General features: G+C 39.5%; 1 protein-coding gene across 7 annotated transcripts in view; it reads left to right on the top strand.

Moving 5' to 3' along the window:
• phldb1b (pleckstrin homology-like domain, family B, member 1b) overlaps positions 1-15,180 on the top strand; it is a 196,098-nt gene that overhangs the window by 86,432 nt on the left and 94,486 nt on the right. For all 7 annotated transcript variants that reach the window (XM_060943763.1, XM_060943759.1, XM_060943762.1 and 4 more), the window contains 3 exons: positions 6,545-6,757; positions 10,940-11,080; positions 11,282-11,419. In XM_060943763.1, the coding sequence (XP_060799746.1) occupies positions 6,545-6,757; positions 10,940-11,080; positions 11,282-11,419 (492 nt within the window). The remainder of the gene's footprint in view (positions 1-6,544; positions 6,758-10,939; positions 11,081-11,281; positions 11,420-15,180) is intronic.

Raw genomic sequence — 15,180 nt, 5'->3', positions numbered from 1 at the left:
TAGCTGTAGGGCTTGTGGGCTGCAGATTACAGGTTGGATTAATGAAAGGTTTGGAGAAGCTTCATCACACAAGATCACAGCACAGCATGATCTGAACCAAGCTTTGTGGTGTATTATAATGTACAAAGAATGAACTGATATCAAGCACTTCCCTGGTGAAAAACCTTACAGGATCTTTAAGGATCCATGAGGATTGTCAAAGACCTGCCAAAGATCCTTAAAGATAAGGATCTTTATAGGATCCTGAAAAGATCTTAGAAAGATTTTCATATGCAAAATCATTTGTAAAGATCCTCAAGGATTTGACAGATCTTTTAAGGATCCTACAAAGATCCTCATAATGATCCCCGCAAAGACCTTTGCAAGGATCCTTTAAGATCCTCAAGGATTCAACAAAGATCTTTCAAAGATATTACAAGGATCCTTAGAAGGATCCTGTTAGGATCTTTGCTAGAATCCTTGAGGATTTGATCAGGATGTTTTCAGGATCTTTGTCAAGATCTTCACAGGATCTTTGCAAGGATCCTGCAAAATCCTCAAAGATTTAACAAGGATCCTTCAAAAATCTTAAAAGTATCCTTTTTAGGATCTTATAAAGATCTTAACTGGAATCCTCAAGGATCAGGATCTTGTAAGGATCCTTGTCAAGGTCTCTACGAGATCTTTGTTAGAATCCTTTAAGATCCTTGAGGATTTTTAAATTTTTAAAAATGACCGTAATTCAATGGAATTGGCAAGGATGGAAATGGATTGAAACTTGCATAATTATGATTCGTAAGAATTGGATAAGGATATACCACAGAATCCTGACTAGCCAACATCTTAAAAGGAGCTCTAAAAGAATCTCATGATTTTCAAGGTTTCAAAGATCTTGAAAGGATCATAGTGCCCTGTCACACTACGACGTTCTCACCAGCGTTCGAGTAACGTGTTGCGAAACGCAGAGGAACGTCGAGAACGTTAGAAAAAAGTTACAAGAAAGTTAGACGAGCGTCGGCAAACGTTGGGGAACGTCGAGGGACGTCGGCGAACGCTGAGGGTGAAAAATAGTTTTGGGTGTGCACAAAAATTCAGGACGTTCTATCAAAACGCTACTTACACGTTAGAGGAACGTTACACGAAAGTTTGCGGGCGTTACTCGAACGTTACTCGAAAGTCAGGACGTTCCCTGGACGCTAGGCGGACGCCGGCCCATCAGGGTCGAGTGTCCAGCGCGTGCCTAGCGCTTGGGTAACGCTTGCCTAACGCCTGTGTAACGTCCATCGAACGTCTGTCCAGCGTGTCGCCAACGTTTTTCAGCGTTCGTCAGCGTTCGCCGAGCGTTCTTAACGCTCATGTAACGTTCTTTCAACATCTTTCTAACGTCTGTCAGCGTTCTGAATTTTTCCAGCGTCTGTGTAACGTCCAGAACATTACCTGGACGCAAGGCAGACGCTACCCAAACGCTATGATAACGCTATCAAAGCGCTGTGGACGCTATGAGAACGCTAGGTTTTGCTGCTATTTTGGACCACAAACGTCGCCTGACACTGAGGGAACGTTGGCTGAGCGTTACCCAAGCGTTACAAGACATCGTTGACCTAGAAACTTAGTTTGAAGAACGTCGACGTTCCCCGGCGTTTCTCAAATTTTTAAAAACGCAACCAAACGTCGAACAAAACGCTATAGTGTGACAGGGCCATTAAGGATTTCATTAAATTCTTTTTAGGATATTTTTAATATCACAAGAATTTGCACGCTTCTCAAGATCAAGAAAGCAGCGGAAATCAAGTCTATGGGTGCATGGATCTTGCAAAATGCAGTGGAACCTCTCTGAATTGAACATCTGGATGCAGTAATGTTTTCCATAGCTGGAGTTGTTTACTTTTGGGGACATGTTCTCATGAGTGATGGCCTAAAAGTGCAAAGTTGGCCTCTCACACGAACTAGCAAACAAGATGTGGATAAATACAAAACAAACTCTGAAATATCCCTAGTTTTGAGGATCTCAACAAAGATCCTCAAAAGATCTTCAAGGACCTACAAGAATCTTCAGAGATTCTTTTCAAGGTCTTCAAAGATCTTTTTATTATTCTTGACAAGATCTACAAGAATCTTAAAAAAAACCCCACATTCAATTCCAAACAATTCTTTATTGATGTCATCAAAACATAACGTATGAACACCCGTTATGTTGAACATTGAGGGGAAAAAAGCAGACAGATTGATATTATGTTGCCATCTGTTTGCTTTTTCCTGAATGTTCAACATAACTTTGTGTTAATGATATGTTGGCACCAAAAAAATAATTGTTTAATTTGGAATTGAAGGTGTTTTTTTGTTTAATATTCTTGTACAGGGGTGCTTTTTGAACAGGGGTGTTTGTGAACCCTTTAGAATTTTCTGTATTTCTGCATAAATATGACCCAAAACATCAGATTTTCACACAAGTCCTAAAAGTAGATACAGAGAACCCAGTTACAAAAATATTACACTTGGTCATTTATTTATTGAGAAATTATCCAATATTGCATATCTGTGAATGGCAAAATTATGTGAACCTTTGCTTTCAGTAACTAGTGTGACCCCCTTGTGCAGCAGTAATTGCAACTAAACGTTTCCGGTAACTGTTGATCAGTCCTGCACACCGGCTTGGAGGAATTTTAGCCCATTCCTCCATACAGAACAGCTTCAACTCTGGGATGTTGGTGGGTTTCCTCACATGAACTGCTCGTTTCAGGTCCTTCCACAACATTCCGATTGGATTAAGGTCAGGACTTTGACTTGGCCATTCCAAAACATTAACTTTATTCTTCTTTAACCATTCTTTGGTAGAACGACTTGTGTGCTTAGGGTCGTTGTCTTGCTGCATGACCCACCTTCTCTTGAGATTCAGTTCATGGACGGATGTCCTGACATTTTCCTTTAGAATTCGCTGGTATAATTCAGAATTCATTGTTCCATCAATGATGGCAAGCTGTCCTGGCCCAGATACAGCAAAATGGGGCCCAAACCATGATACTACCACCACCATGTTTCACAGATGGGATAAGGTTCTTATGCTGGAATGCAGTGTTTTCCTTTCTCCAAACATAACGCTTCTCATTTAAACCAAAAAGTTCTATTTTGGTCTCATCCGTCCACAAAACTTTTTTCCAGTAGCCTTCTGGCTTGTCCACATGATCTTTAGCAAACTGCAGACGAGCAGTTCTTTTTGGAGAGCAGTGGCTTTCTCCTTGCAACCCTGCCATGCACACCATTTGTTGTTCAGTGTTCTTCTGATGGTGGACTCATGAACATTAGCCAATGTGAGAGAGGCCTTCAGTTGCTTAGAAGTCATCCCGGGGTCCTTTGTGACCTTGCCGACTATTACACACCTTGCTCTTGGAGTGATCTTTGTTGGTTGACCACTCCTGGAGAGGGTAACAATGGTCTTGAATTTCCTCCATTTGTACACAATCTGTCTGATTGTGGGTTGGTGGAGTCCAAACTCTTTTAGAGATGGTTTTGTAACCTTTTCCAGCCTGATGAGCATCAACAATGCTTTTTCTGAGGTCCTCAGAAATCTCCTTTGTTCGTGTCATGATACACTTCCACAAACATGTTGTGAAGATCAGATAGTTCCCTGTTCTGTAAATAAAACAGGGTGCCCACTCACACCTGATTGTCATCCCATTGATTGAAAACACCTGACTCTAATTTCACCTTCAAATTAACTGCTAATCCTAGAGGTTCACATACTTTTGCCACTCACAGATATGTAATATTGGATCATTTTCCTCAATAAATAAATGACCAAGTATAATGTTTCTCATTTGTTTAACTGGGTTCTCTTTATCTACTTTTAGATGTTTTATGATCTACTTATCTGATGTTTTAGGTCATATTTATGCAGAAATATAGAAAATTCTAAAGGGTTCACAAACTTTCAAGCACCACTGTAGATCTTGTCAAGAATATTAAAGATTGTTGATCTTGGCAAGAATTCTAAAGATCCTTGAAGACCTTGAAAAGAACTTTGAAGATTCTTTTAGGTCCTTGAAGATCTTGCCAAGAATTTCAAAGGTCCTTGAAGATCTTTTGAGGATCTTTTGTTGAGGTCCTCAACAGGATCCTAAAAGACCCTCACAAAGAACTTTACAGATCTTCGAAGATCCTTAAAAGATGTTCACCAGGGTTCAACACCAAATATTTATCTTCTTTTCATTACGGTTTTACCTTTGTGTATTACCTGAGCACAGTGTGGTGGGTGTGGTTTTTTTTTTTTTAATTAAGTTTTTTTTTTTTTTTTTAATACCCACTCTGTTTTAGAAGGAAACATGTTTTGAAAAGTGTTTTTCTTTTCCTTTAGTGTAATTAATAAACTGGAATAGTGTTAAATGGAGTCAGTTTATGAAATGAATTTGAATTAATATGCCACATTAGCATTTATTTGCATTCAAAGTACCTGCTGAAAAGGATACGAACATTACAAGCATTAAATAATTAGAAAATTCATCACCGTTTACTTCCATTCAGTTTGGACTATGAGTATAATATTGCTGCATTGAAATGTCAGTGTTTTCATACAAGATGGGCCTGAGAGACGCCAAGAAACAGCTGTCCTACTACACTGAAACTCTATATTCAGAGCCAGAGCAGTAGGAGATTGGACCCATGCTGTTCTGTTAACACATGAGAAGTGGTCTTTGTCAGCACTGAAGAAGGAAACCCACTGCTCAACACACTTCTCAGCTTTCTGCTCCTTTATCTGTCCATGGCTTCAGAGTGTCTCACTTCAGGACTGTGTGTTGAAGACCAAGGTCTGATACATGCAGATATACACTGATCAGCCACAACATTATGACCAGCGACAGGTGATGTGAATTACATTACAATGGCACCTGTCAAGGGGTGGGATATATTAGTCAGCAAGACAGCAGTCAGTTCTTGAAGTCGATGTGTTGGAAGCAGGAAAAATGGGCAAGCGTAAGGATCTGAGCGACTTTGACGAGGGCCAAATTTGTGATTGCTAGATGACTGGGTCTGAGCATCTCCAAAATGGCACATCTTGTGGGGTGTTCCTGGTATGCAGTGGTTAGTACCTACTGAAAATGGTCCAAGGAAGGACAACTGGTGACGGGGACAGGGTCATGGGTGTTGAAGGCTCATTGAAATGAAACTGCTGAAAAAGTTAACGGTGGCTAAAACAGAAAGGTGTCAGTATTAACTTTTTCAGCAGTTTGTGCTACAGTAGCTTTTCCAAGCAGGAGGTACACCTGATACCGCTTGGAAATCCGTTCCACTTGGTCTCCAATCAGTGATCAAGTGTGCCTCCTATTTGGCTGGAATGAAAGCCTGCAGCCACACCGGATCGAAGACATGTTATGCTTTTGAGGGACGTTTTGCTGCTGTGCTCTGGGTCCATTTGTCCCCTTTACGAGAGTCACTACACAGCAATAAAGTTCTTATAATGAAACTGTTCTGATGGAAGTGGTCTTCCAGAATTACTCCGCCTACATCCTCAGGATATAATGGATCTCTGAATAGTTTGATGTCTGAAAAAATATGAAATCAAATGCTATGGCCTTCAGTCACCAGATCTCAACTTATGGGAGAAGTTTGGGTTAGACGATTTCCACTATCAAAACGCCATGCAAAAGACTCTATTTGGAAGGAATTTTTGTTCATCCCTCCAGTACGGTTAGAGATTTTAGGAAATCCATGGCAAGGCACATGAAAGCTGTGATGTGTGGTGGAACATCCACTGACTAAATCTTGTTAGTTTTTCTTTTAATACATTATTCATCTGAAGTGGTAGTAGCTGTAATGTTTAGGCTGTTGGATAATTTATACATTTAATATGCAAATAAATCTGTGTTGCAAAAGTTTGCATATTTGGAAGACCAAATGAAGAGGAAGAAAATCTCGTAATCATCTAGTCATCTTGGCTATAACTCTGCCTAATGTCATACACTGCCTCCTTCATGAATTGTTCAACTGCTTTCACCCTCACACATATACCCCTTTTTGACCAACAGGGTACAGGTTCTTGAACCAGTTCCATTCAGGATTCTTTGAATCTTGGTGCCAGCTAGTGAATCGGCCAATGTTTTCACCAGTTTTGAGTGGAACCATTGTAATCAAGGATGCGTCCTGAACGGAGGGCGTTGCACAATATACAGCGGGAGGAAACTGTAGCATCAAGCTAGTGGATCACATTGATTTACCTTTTAAGCTTTTGTTTTATTATTGCAGATATTTGTTTTCAGTCCATTTGGTTTTTCTGAAGATGTATCCTTTTCCATTGCTTTCTGAATTTGCTACATACTGCTTCCTCTCCAAACTAATGGCACGCCCACTGATGTCATGGTTTGCGCTGGAAAAAACTGCTATATTTTGGTTCCAGCTGAGAACCAACTTTTCAGGTTCTGAGCCAGTTTATTTTTGGTCGAAATGCTCTGAACAGTTCAAAATTTGGTGTGTGAATCAGAACGAAGCCTCTTTCCTGTTGGTTGAAACTGTTGGTACGAGTGTCACTTAATTCTGCCTTTATTTTTCTTTCCTTCCTTTCTTTTAAAAACAGGAACGGCAGCGACTAGAGACCATCCTGAACCTCTGTGCTGAGTACAATAAGAATGATGGACCCAGTGTGATGGGTGTCACCAGGCCCACTGTGATGCAGAGGCAGCGGGAGAGTGATGAGGAGAATCTGAGAGAGGAATGTAGCAGCACAGAGAGCACACACCAGGATATGAGGACTCCACACAACCTACAAAACGGAGATAAGGAGACACAGGTCAGAGCTTCTCCTTTTTTTTTGTTGTTGTTGTTGTTGTTTGTAGTAATACAATTTTTGTTTTAAAATAAAATTTTAAAATAACTAGAATGGATGAGAGGGGAAAAAATAAATTTTATATATATATATATGTGTGTGTATATATATATATATATATATATATATGTGTGTGTGTGTGTGTGTGTGTGTGTGTGTGTGTGTGTACATACAGTAAATATAATTCAAAACCCTTTTGGCATCATTGGGCATTCTGATATTTGCAAAGATTGATGATGGCGATTTAACAGAGTAAAACTGCAGTTTCCATTTCATATTTAGAAATATTTTAAGCACTTATTTTTCCTTATTAATCTCAATGGGTGTGATTATAAAATAGATTTTAAATATTGTTCGTTAATTAATCTAGAGAAATTGAACAAAGCATGCGAAGTGTTAAAGGTAGACTGCCTTTGAGATTTTTCAAGTTTAGATCATAAGAATTTTCCCTGACACCCAATTATTTTGTTGAGTGGACTGAAAGCTACTGAATTTGAATCACAGACTTCCACTTTTATTAGTGGTGTTTGTTTTTTTTTTTAATTAATTAATTAATTTATTTAAATGGAACAATTAATGAATTGGGCTTTCCCTGTTCGCACAAGGCATTGTGGGATACAAATTTGAAACGGGAGACAAAAATGGAGGACGTGAGTGTGTGAATGAAACGTGAAGGACTGACTACAGTAACAGAAGGCGAGAAGAAAAGACGTTATGTCGGAAAGGAAAGGAAAGGAAACTCAGGACCAAACTAATAAATATCGGCGGTCAGCAAGCACCTTGGTGTGATCAGCTGTTCGTTTAGCAACAGAATGATGTAATCATCAGTGCACGGTTAAACCTGCAGATGGCAGTCATGCAACACTGGATGCCAACTGCCGTAAAATCCAAAAGAAGGTGGTAAACTTGCGCATGTGCACACGGACTTCCTCTGTCTGCTTGACTGCACGAAGCGAGCGATTTCATGCACATTTGCTTTAATCCCCTCAAATTAAATAACATTCCAGCCATAGAATGGCCTGATATTTTGAGAGATATTACAGAAATAACCATGCATCACAATGATCACATTTCAGAGGGGAAAAACATTTCAACTCCAACTGAAATTATGGATTCTCTGAGATGACTGGCAGAGTACTATTTTGTGAGGGGCGCAGCCCTGAATCAAACCGTACTATGCTGGTCTCCTCAGAGAATCCATAATTTCAACTGGAGCCTCTCAGGGCATGGTATATTTGATTTAGATCCCTCATTAAAAAATTCCAAATTAAGTGTTAAGATTGAATCTCAACATGAAGTCACTGGAAGCAACCATGTTTGTTTACATTGGCGCGACCTTCGACCTGCACATGTGCAATGTACCATACTATCACCTGTCTCACTAGGCATGATCAAGATACGTAGATGTACACACACACAAATGCTCGCGGAGCCACAGCTGTGATTCGAGTTGGCTATACAGCTTGAAATTGTGAGGTCAGTTCATGGTTATATGACTGGGTCCCCCCCCCCCATTTTTGACGTCACGAGATGTGCTGCTTAATCAATGATGGAACTATTTTATGTCATGTGAGCCATCCTTAACTAATCCCTGCATGAGAACTTTTTAATGAGGTATATAAAAAAATACAGTAAATGGCCCAATTTCACAACTGTAGTAATCCATATTATTGGCAAGAACTGTTCAACAGTCTAGAGTAAAGAGGAAACAATATCCATCATTACTTTAAGACATGAAGTGTCTTTTTAATTAATAAAAATAAACAAACATTGTGTCTCCAAACTTTTTGACTGGTACTATACATGTGGAACATCCATGAGTTACTTCAACAAGGTCCTGTTGTCACTTACGTTGTAGCAGCTATAAACAAACATTTATTTGCAATTAATAAGACAAAACATTCAATTTGTCATGTTACAAAGAAACTGCAAAGCCCTCTGTCCTGAAGATTTTCCTGTGTTAGAAAATGTAAATGTGCAGCTTTAAAAATACTGACTGTTACAAAGCACTGACACTTCAGTTGGATTGGTTGAGTGCTGAAATGTTTTTGCATGGAATCAGTCAATATACGTTAAGCAGGGCTTAATTTGAGCCGGAACATGACGGAACAAGATTTGGAACCTCCGTCGTCGGATCCGGCAGCTATTTTCATTTCATTCTGTGTTCCGGCAGCTATTTAAATGGATCAGATCACCTCCGTGACCATCACAAAGGGAAAAAAAATCAAACAAATTAAATAAGTAAATAAAAATTTTTGTGTTCGGTTTTGATTTTGATATCTGTTGTTGATTTCTCTCCTATGACGTCCACAAAATCTATGCGAAAGGGGAAGGGGGGGGTCATGGGGTGTATACTTCCGCTCAATAGAACACCGGCTTTTTTGTAGCCGTTAGCTTGCGCTGTGGAAAAATTGGCAAAAAAACAAGAAAGCTTACTAAAATTTTTCAAAGTCCCAGGACAGCCGGATCCTAAATATTACCCTGCCCTCTACAGACATTTTACACAGGCAGCGCAGGATCCCACCCATGATGGAGCAACCCGAGAGAGCTACAATGGGCTGGCAAAGCGCCGGTGCATCCTGAACCTGCCGACCACCTGCGAACAATCCCAGTTACATACCAGTAACAAATCCTTGACTATGTGAAGGGTGTAGGCGGATCGCTGCCCTGAAAAAAAAAAAAAGTTATATGTCAACTCGTTATTACTTAAGAAAAGAATTAACCGTGTTACTAGAAAAAGAAAAAATGGTTCATGTCACTTTTTAAAAACCCGTTATTACTTACCCATTACTTGAATCGATTGCACTTATGGCTGCTACTTGAATCCTTGGAATATAGTAAAACTTGAATCCTTAAAATGAATTCTCCAACTTTTTTTGTAAACCCTTTATTTCTTAACTATTACTTGAATTGATTTCACTTATGTTTGCTGGCACTTATGTTTGCTGGCACTGCTTTTAAACTTGAAATATGCTTGAAATCCTAGGCTGTGTTTTTAAATACCCTACTTAAATCCTTAAAATGAGTCATTTAACTCATGTCTTGTGTGATCTGATCTCCAATGGTGAAATAAACCGGTTGTGATATGAGTACAGTCTGTTATTTTAGAAGATAAATTTAATATATAATTTAATATATAGCCTAATAAAAAATATTTTATAACATATCACAACATATTACTGTCTAACTGTTCGTCACTAAAGCGTTTTCTAAGATCATAATGTCTGATATTATTATTATTATTATTATTTTTATATATTTTTTTTTTTGCCAAGCGGGGCCACTGCCGGGTTGGTTGACACGTGGTAGGTCTATTGTTTAAATGCGTTCTACGGTCTATGGGGCTGCGTTGTGGGTGCAAGTGCCAGGACCGTTTTATTTATTTACTTTCTTTATAGTCTCAGTCAGATACACAAGCAAGATTAAGTCTTTACTCTGCTGTGTTTTATTATGGCCATCAATATATTGTAACCTGTGTTTGATTTGTTAATTGTTGATCCAGTTGTTGCCTTAACGCAGGGGTCTGCAATGGCTCGGGAGCCAGATGTGGCTCTTTTGGTGAATGCGTCTGGCTCGCAGATTAATCAGCTCACATTGAGATCAAGAAGTACACCTCCATTTAATGAAAAAGTCAGTTAGCTGTCCGCAAAGCAAAACCTTTTGACAAAGAACATGGTGAAAAGGGAAAAAAGGTGACTTTTCAACAGGAATGGACAGAGGAATTCGCCTTTGTGGGGTGAGAGGGTTCTGCTTTGTGTCCAATAGGCCTATACAATGACAAGATTGCATCGATGAAACAATGAAATAAAGCGGCACTTCGAAACACGCCAAGCTACGTTTGCGTCAAAATATTCAGTGGGGGACAGGAGGAAGACGGCATGTCAAGGGCCTCTTCATTATGAAAAAGAATATGTTGCACTCAAATTGTTGGTCATACGTAAAAATGCATTTTAGTTGTATTCAGCGTCACTTTTTATATATGGCTCTCACAAAAATGTATTTGAAAATATTTGGTGTTCCAGGACCTCCCACTTCACAAATTAAGCACTGACGTTAAGTATTGCATTCTGATGTGTGTGTGTGTGTGTGTGTGTGTGTGTGTGTGCGCGCGCGCGCGCGTAAAAAATATTGTGTGCGCGTGTGTAGCTGGATGAAATATCAGGAAGTGGGACAAGGCTGGAACTGCATTATCTGGAGGAGGAACGGGTACGAGTGCTGGCAAGGGTCGAGGAGTTAAAATCTCGGCTCACTGAGGTGGAACAGCAGCTACAAGAGAACAAACAGGAGGTAGGAGACAGAGGCTCAAACACTTGACCACACATGCAGATGTCCTTGACAACATCCTTGACAACACGCATGCAAAAAATACACAGATTGTCAGATAAATGAGGTTTCTATACACAAAGGAAATCCTTTGCTAAAGATAAGACTTGAGGAGATGGGGATGTGAACTACAGCTGAGGGGAGTGTGTCTGTGTGTGTTTGTAGGCGGAGATGGAAAGGGCCTTGCTACAGGGTGAGAGACAAGCAGAGCTGAGCCAGATTGAGACGGAGACTGATATCATCACTCAGCTGCAGCACAAAGTCAGTGACCTGGAGATCGCCATCCAGAGGGAAAAGGACAAGGTAGAAGAACTTCTTCCACCCACGCAAACTTATAACCTACTGAAGATGCAAGACTGAACAGCTACAAAGCCTTTGCAGAAAAACACCTAGTATATATATGATTAATTAATAGGTTTTGAGTGTTTGAGTCACGTGATGGCTCTGTTTCTCTAGAAGTATGTGTGTATGTGTGTGAGAGAGAGAGAATGCCTCTCTGGACAGAACAGTCGTCTTCTTGGTTTTTGAAATACCTTAAAAGCATATTATTCTCCAGATTTGCCAGTCCAAGTCTATCCTGGTCACTTTTTCCATCCACTGGTTAAAAAAAATGGAGTGATGCAATTTATCCAAAAGAAACCACTTTCCTATTTGGTGAAATGATCTTAATTATTTGTTGGTAGTTTGAAGTTAGCTTGAATAGTATCAGATTTTTTTTTTTGTAACCTACATTTATATGCTTTTAATCAGGTCACCTACTTGGCTTCACTAACCAAACTCCATTAACCTCTTAATCTTTTTGGTGCATCCTTCTGCTGTTTCTGTTCATCTTTGTGTCTCTTATTGCTGGCTTCGCTCAGACTTGATCAGCTCAGGGGCTTTAATAGAAAAATAGTCTGAGTGCACACAAGTCGGATGAGCTGAGCTTTCCTGAGGGCATCTGGTTTAGGGGTTTCTTGATGTTTTGTGTTGGGGGGGGCGGTGCTGTGATGATGGTTTTAAGTTGAGGTGGTGGGAATTTTGGATGCTCTGAATGTATGACTGAGAGCATTAGGAAAGGTCACGCGCTCTATTCTTGCACATTTCAAGCAAAATGTTGGTGTGTTCCAGCTTGAGTTTACCTTTAAGTTTCATAAATAGGATCTGATATGTATTAGATGTATACATTATTATAAATGAATATGAACAAAACATTAAAATACAACCCCGATTCCAAAAAAGTTGGGACAAAGTACAAATTGTAAATAAAAACGGAATGCAGTGATGTGGAAGTTTCAAAATTCCATATTTTATTCAGAATAGAACATAGATGACATATCAAATGTTTAAACTGAGAAAATGTATCATTTAAAGAGAAAAATTAGGTGATTTTAAATTTCATGACAAGAACACATCTCAAAGTTGGGACAAGGCCATGTTTACCACTGTGAGACATCCCCTTTTCTCTTTACAACAGTCTGTAAACGTCTGGGGACTGAGGAGACAAGTTGCTCAAGTTTAGGGATAGGAATGTTAACCCATTCTGGTCTAATGTTGCTCAACTGTCTTAGGTCTTTTTTGTCGTATCTTCCGTTTTATGATGCGCCAAATGTTTTCTGTGGGTGAAAGATCTGGACTGCAGACTGGCCAGTTCAGTACCCGGAGCCGCCTTCTACGCAGCCATGATGCTGTAATTGATGCAGTATGTGGTTTGGCATTGTCATGTTGGAAAATGCAAGGTCTTCCCTGAAAGAGATGTCGTCTGGATGGGAGCATATGTTGCTCTAGAACCTGGATATACCTTTCAGCATTGATGGTGTCTTTCCAGATGTGTAAGCTGCCCATGCCACACGCACTGCAACCCCATACCATCAGAGATGCAGGCTTCTGAACTGAGCGCAGATAACAACTTGGGTTGTCCTTCTCCTCTTTAGTCCGAATGACACCATCTTTAGTCCCTGATTTCCATAAAGAACTTCAAATTTTGATTCGTCTGACCACAGAACAGTTTTCCACTTTGCCACAGTCCATTTTAAATGAGCCTTGGCCCAGAGAAGACGTCTGCACTTCTGGATCATGTTTAGATACGGCTTCTTCTTTGAACTATAGAGTTTTAGCTGGCAACGGCGGATGGCACGGTGAATTGTGTTCACAGATAATGTTCTCTGGAAATATTCCTGAGCCCATTTTGTGATTTCCAATACAGAAGCATGCCTGTATGTGATGCAGTGCCGTCTAAGGGCCCGAAGATCACGGGCACCCAGTATGGTTTTCCGGCCTTGACCCTTACGCACAGAGATTCTTCCAGATTCTCTGAATATTTTGATGATATTATGCACTGTAGATGATGATATGTTCAAACTCTTTGCAATTTTACACTGTCGAACTCCTTTCTGATATTGCTCCACTATTTGTCGGCGCAGAATTAGGGGGATTGGTGATCCTCTTCCCATCTTTACTTCTGAGAGCTGCTGCCACTCCAAGATGCTCTTTTTATACCCAGTCATGTTAATGACCTATTGCCAATTGACCTAATGAGTTGCAATTTGGTCCTCCAGCTGTTCCTTTTTTGTACCTTTAACTTTTCCAGCCTCTTATTGCCCCGTCTCAACTTTTTTGAGATGTGTTGCTGTCATGAAATTTCAAATGAGCCAGTATTTGGCATGAAATTTCAAAATGTCTCACTTTCGACATTTGATATGTTGTCTATGTTCTATTGTGAATACAATATCAGTTTTTAAGATTTGTAAATTATGGCATTCCGTTTTTATTTACGATTTGTACTTTGTCCCAACTTTTTTGGAATCGGGGTTGTAGAATTCTTTAATTAAAATGGAGGAGAAAAAAGAATTAAAGAAAAATGGAGGCCCTTGAGTGTTGCATTAGAGAAGTGTTCACCCTACTGTTAGGAGAGTGTGAGTTCAAATCCAACAATGCCACAGCTGTCCCTGGGCCAGGGGTCAAGGGAGAGAAATTGGCCATGCACAGTCATGAGTGTTTTCGGGGGGGGGGAGTACTGAATTCACGTGTCTTGGAGGAAGCACGTGTTTGCCTTCAGCATCCCCCGTTGGGAGCTTTCGTTTGATGGGGGAGAGCTGGTTGGTGGGTGGGACTTAGCAGATGGCTAATTTGGGGAGAAAATGGGGAGGGGAAAAATCCACTTAAATACAGGCATACATAATTTAGTTTTATAAAATGTCTAAAAATGTATGTCAAATAAACAAATGTCTTCAGCTGTTTATCTAAACTAATAATAGTAGTATTTTATGAGTATTTCTTGAGTTATTTTTGTTGAACAGTAACAGAAAACTCACCATTTTATGACCGAGGGGTGTATGTCAGACTTTAATATTTTAATGTCCTTTGATGCCTGATCCTTGTATATGTATAAAAAGGATTTCTGTTAGCCACAGCATTTTAATTAAATTCTAGATCAAATTACAAGTTGCTTCGAAAACGTTGTTATTGTTATTATGCAATGGCTAAAAATTGACTGTTGACTGTTCTTAAATGGATTCTTCTGCAAAACTACAAAAGCTAAACAGTGAACTTGAGCTACCTGCAGTTAAGTACATTTATCTGGACTAGATCAAATGCTCTAAACTGCAAATGCGACTTTATTTTTTTGTCGCTGAATTACCTGAAAGAATATAATTTTCTCAGCTCTTTTTGGCATTACACTCTAGTGCACGGTCAAAACAAGACTAAACTATTTCATGTTATGATGTGGCCTGGAATGTTCCACTGATCTGGAAACGCATGAAGGTGATATAGGTTTATCAAAGTTTGTCAGTGTCACCTAGAATTATTTAAAGACTAACTTTTTATTATTATTATTATTTTTTTAAGTTTTCCAAACTATTAAAGTCACAGCCTTTTATAAATCTTTCTTTCTGGGGTGAAAGAAAGAAATGGCTAACCACTAGAAGGGCACTCAGAGAGCGCAGACTGCAGCCAAGGACAATGGTCAACTTTTCTATGATATGCAAATCTGCAACCGCAGCCACTTTCTATGTCTGGATGTATTTCCATTTGACACCACCATTTTTTGACACAATTCTACAACCCCGATTCCAAAAAAGTTG

The sequence above is a fragment of the Neoarius graeffei genome, chromosome 17 (assembly GCF_027579695.1).
Source record: "Neoarius graeffei isolate fNeoGra1 chromosome 17, fNeoGra1.pri, whole genome shotgun sequence".
Lineage (NCBI taxonomy): Eukaryota > Metazoa > Chordata > Actinopteri > Siluriformes > Ariidae > Neoarius > Neoarius graeffei.
This window is presented reverse-complemented; position numbering and strand designations above follow the sequence as displayed.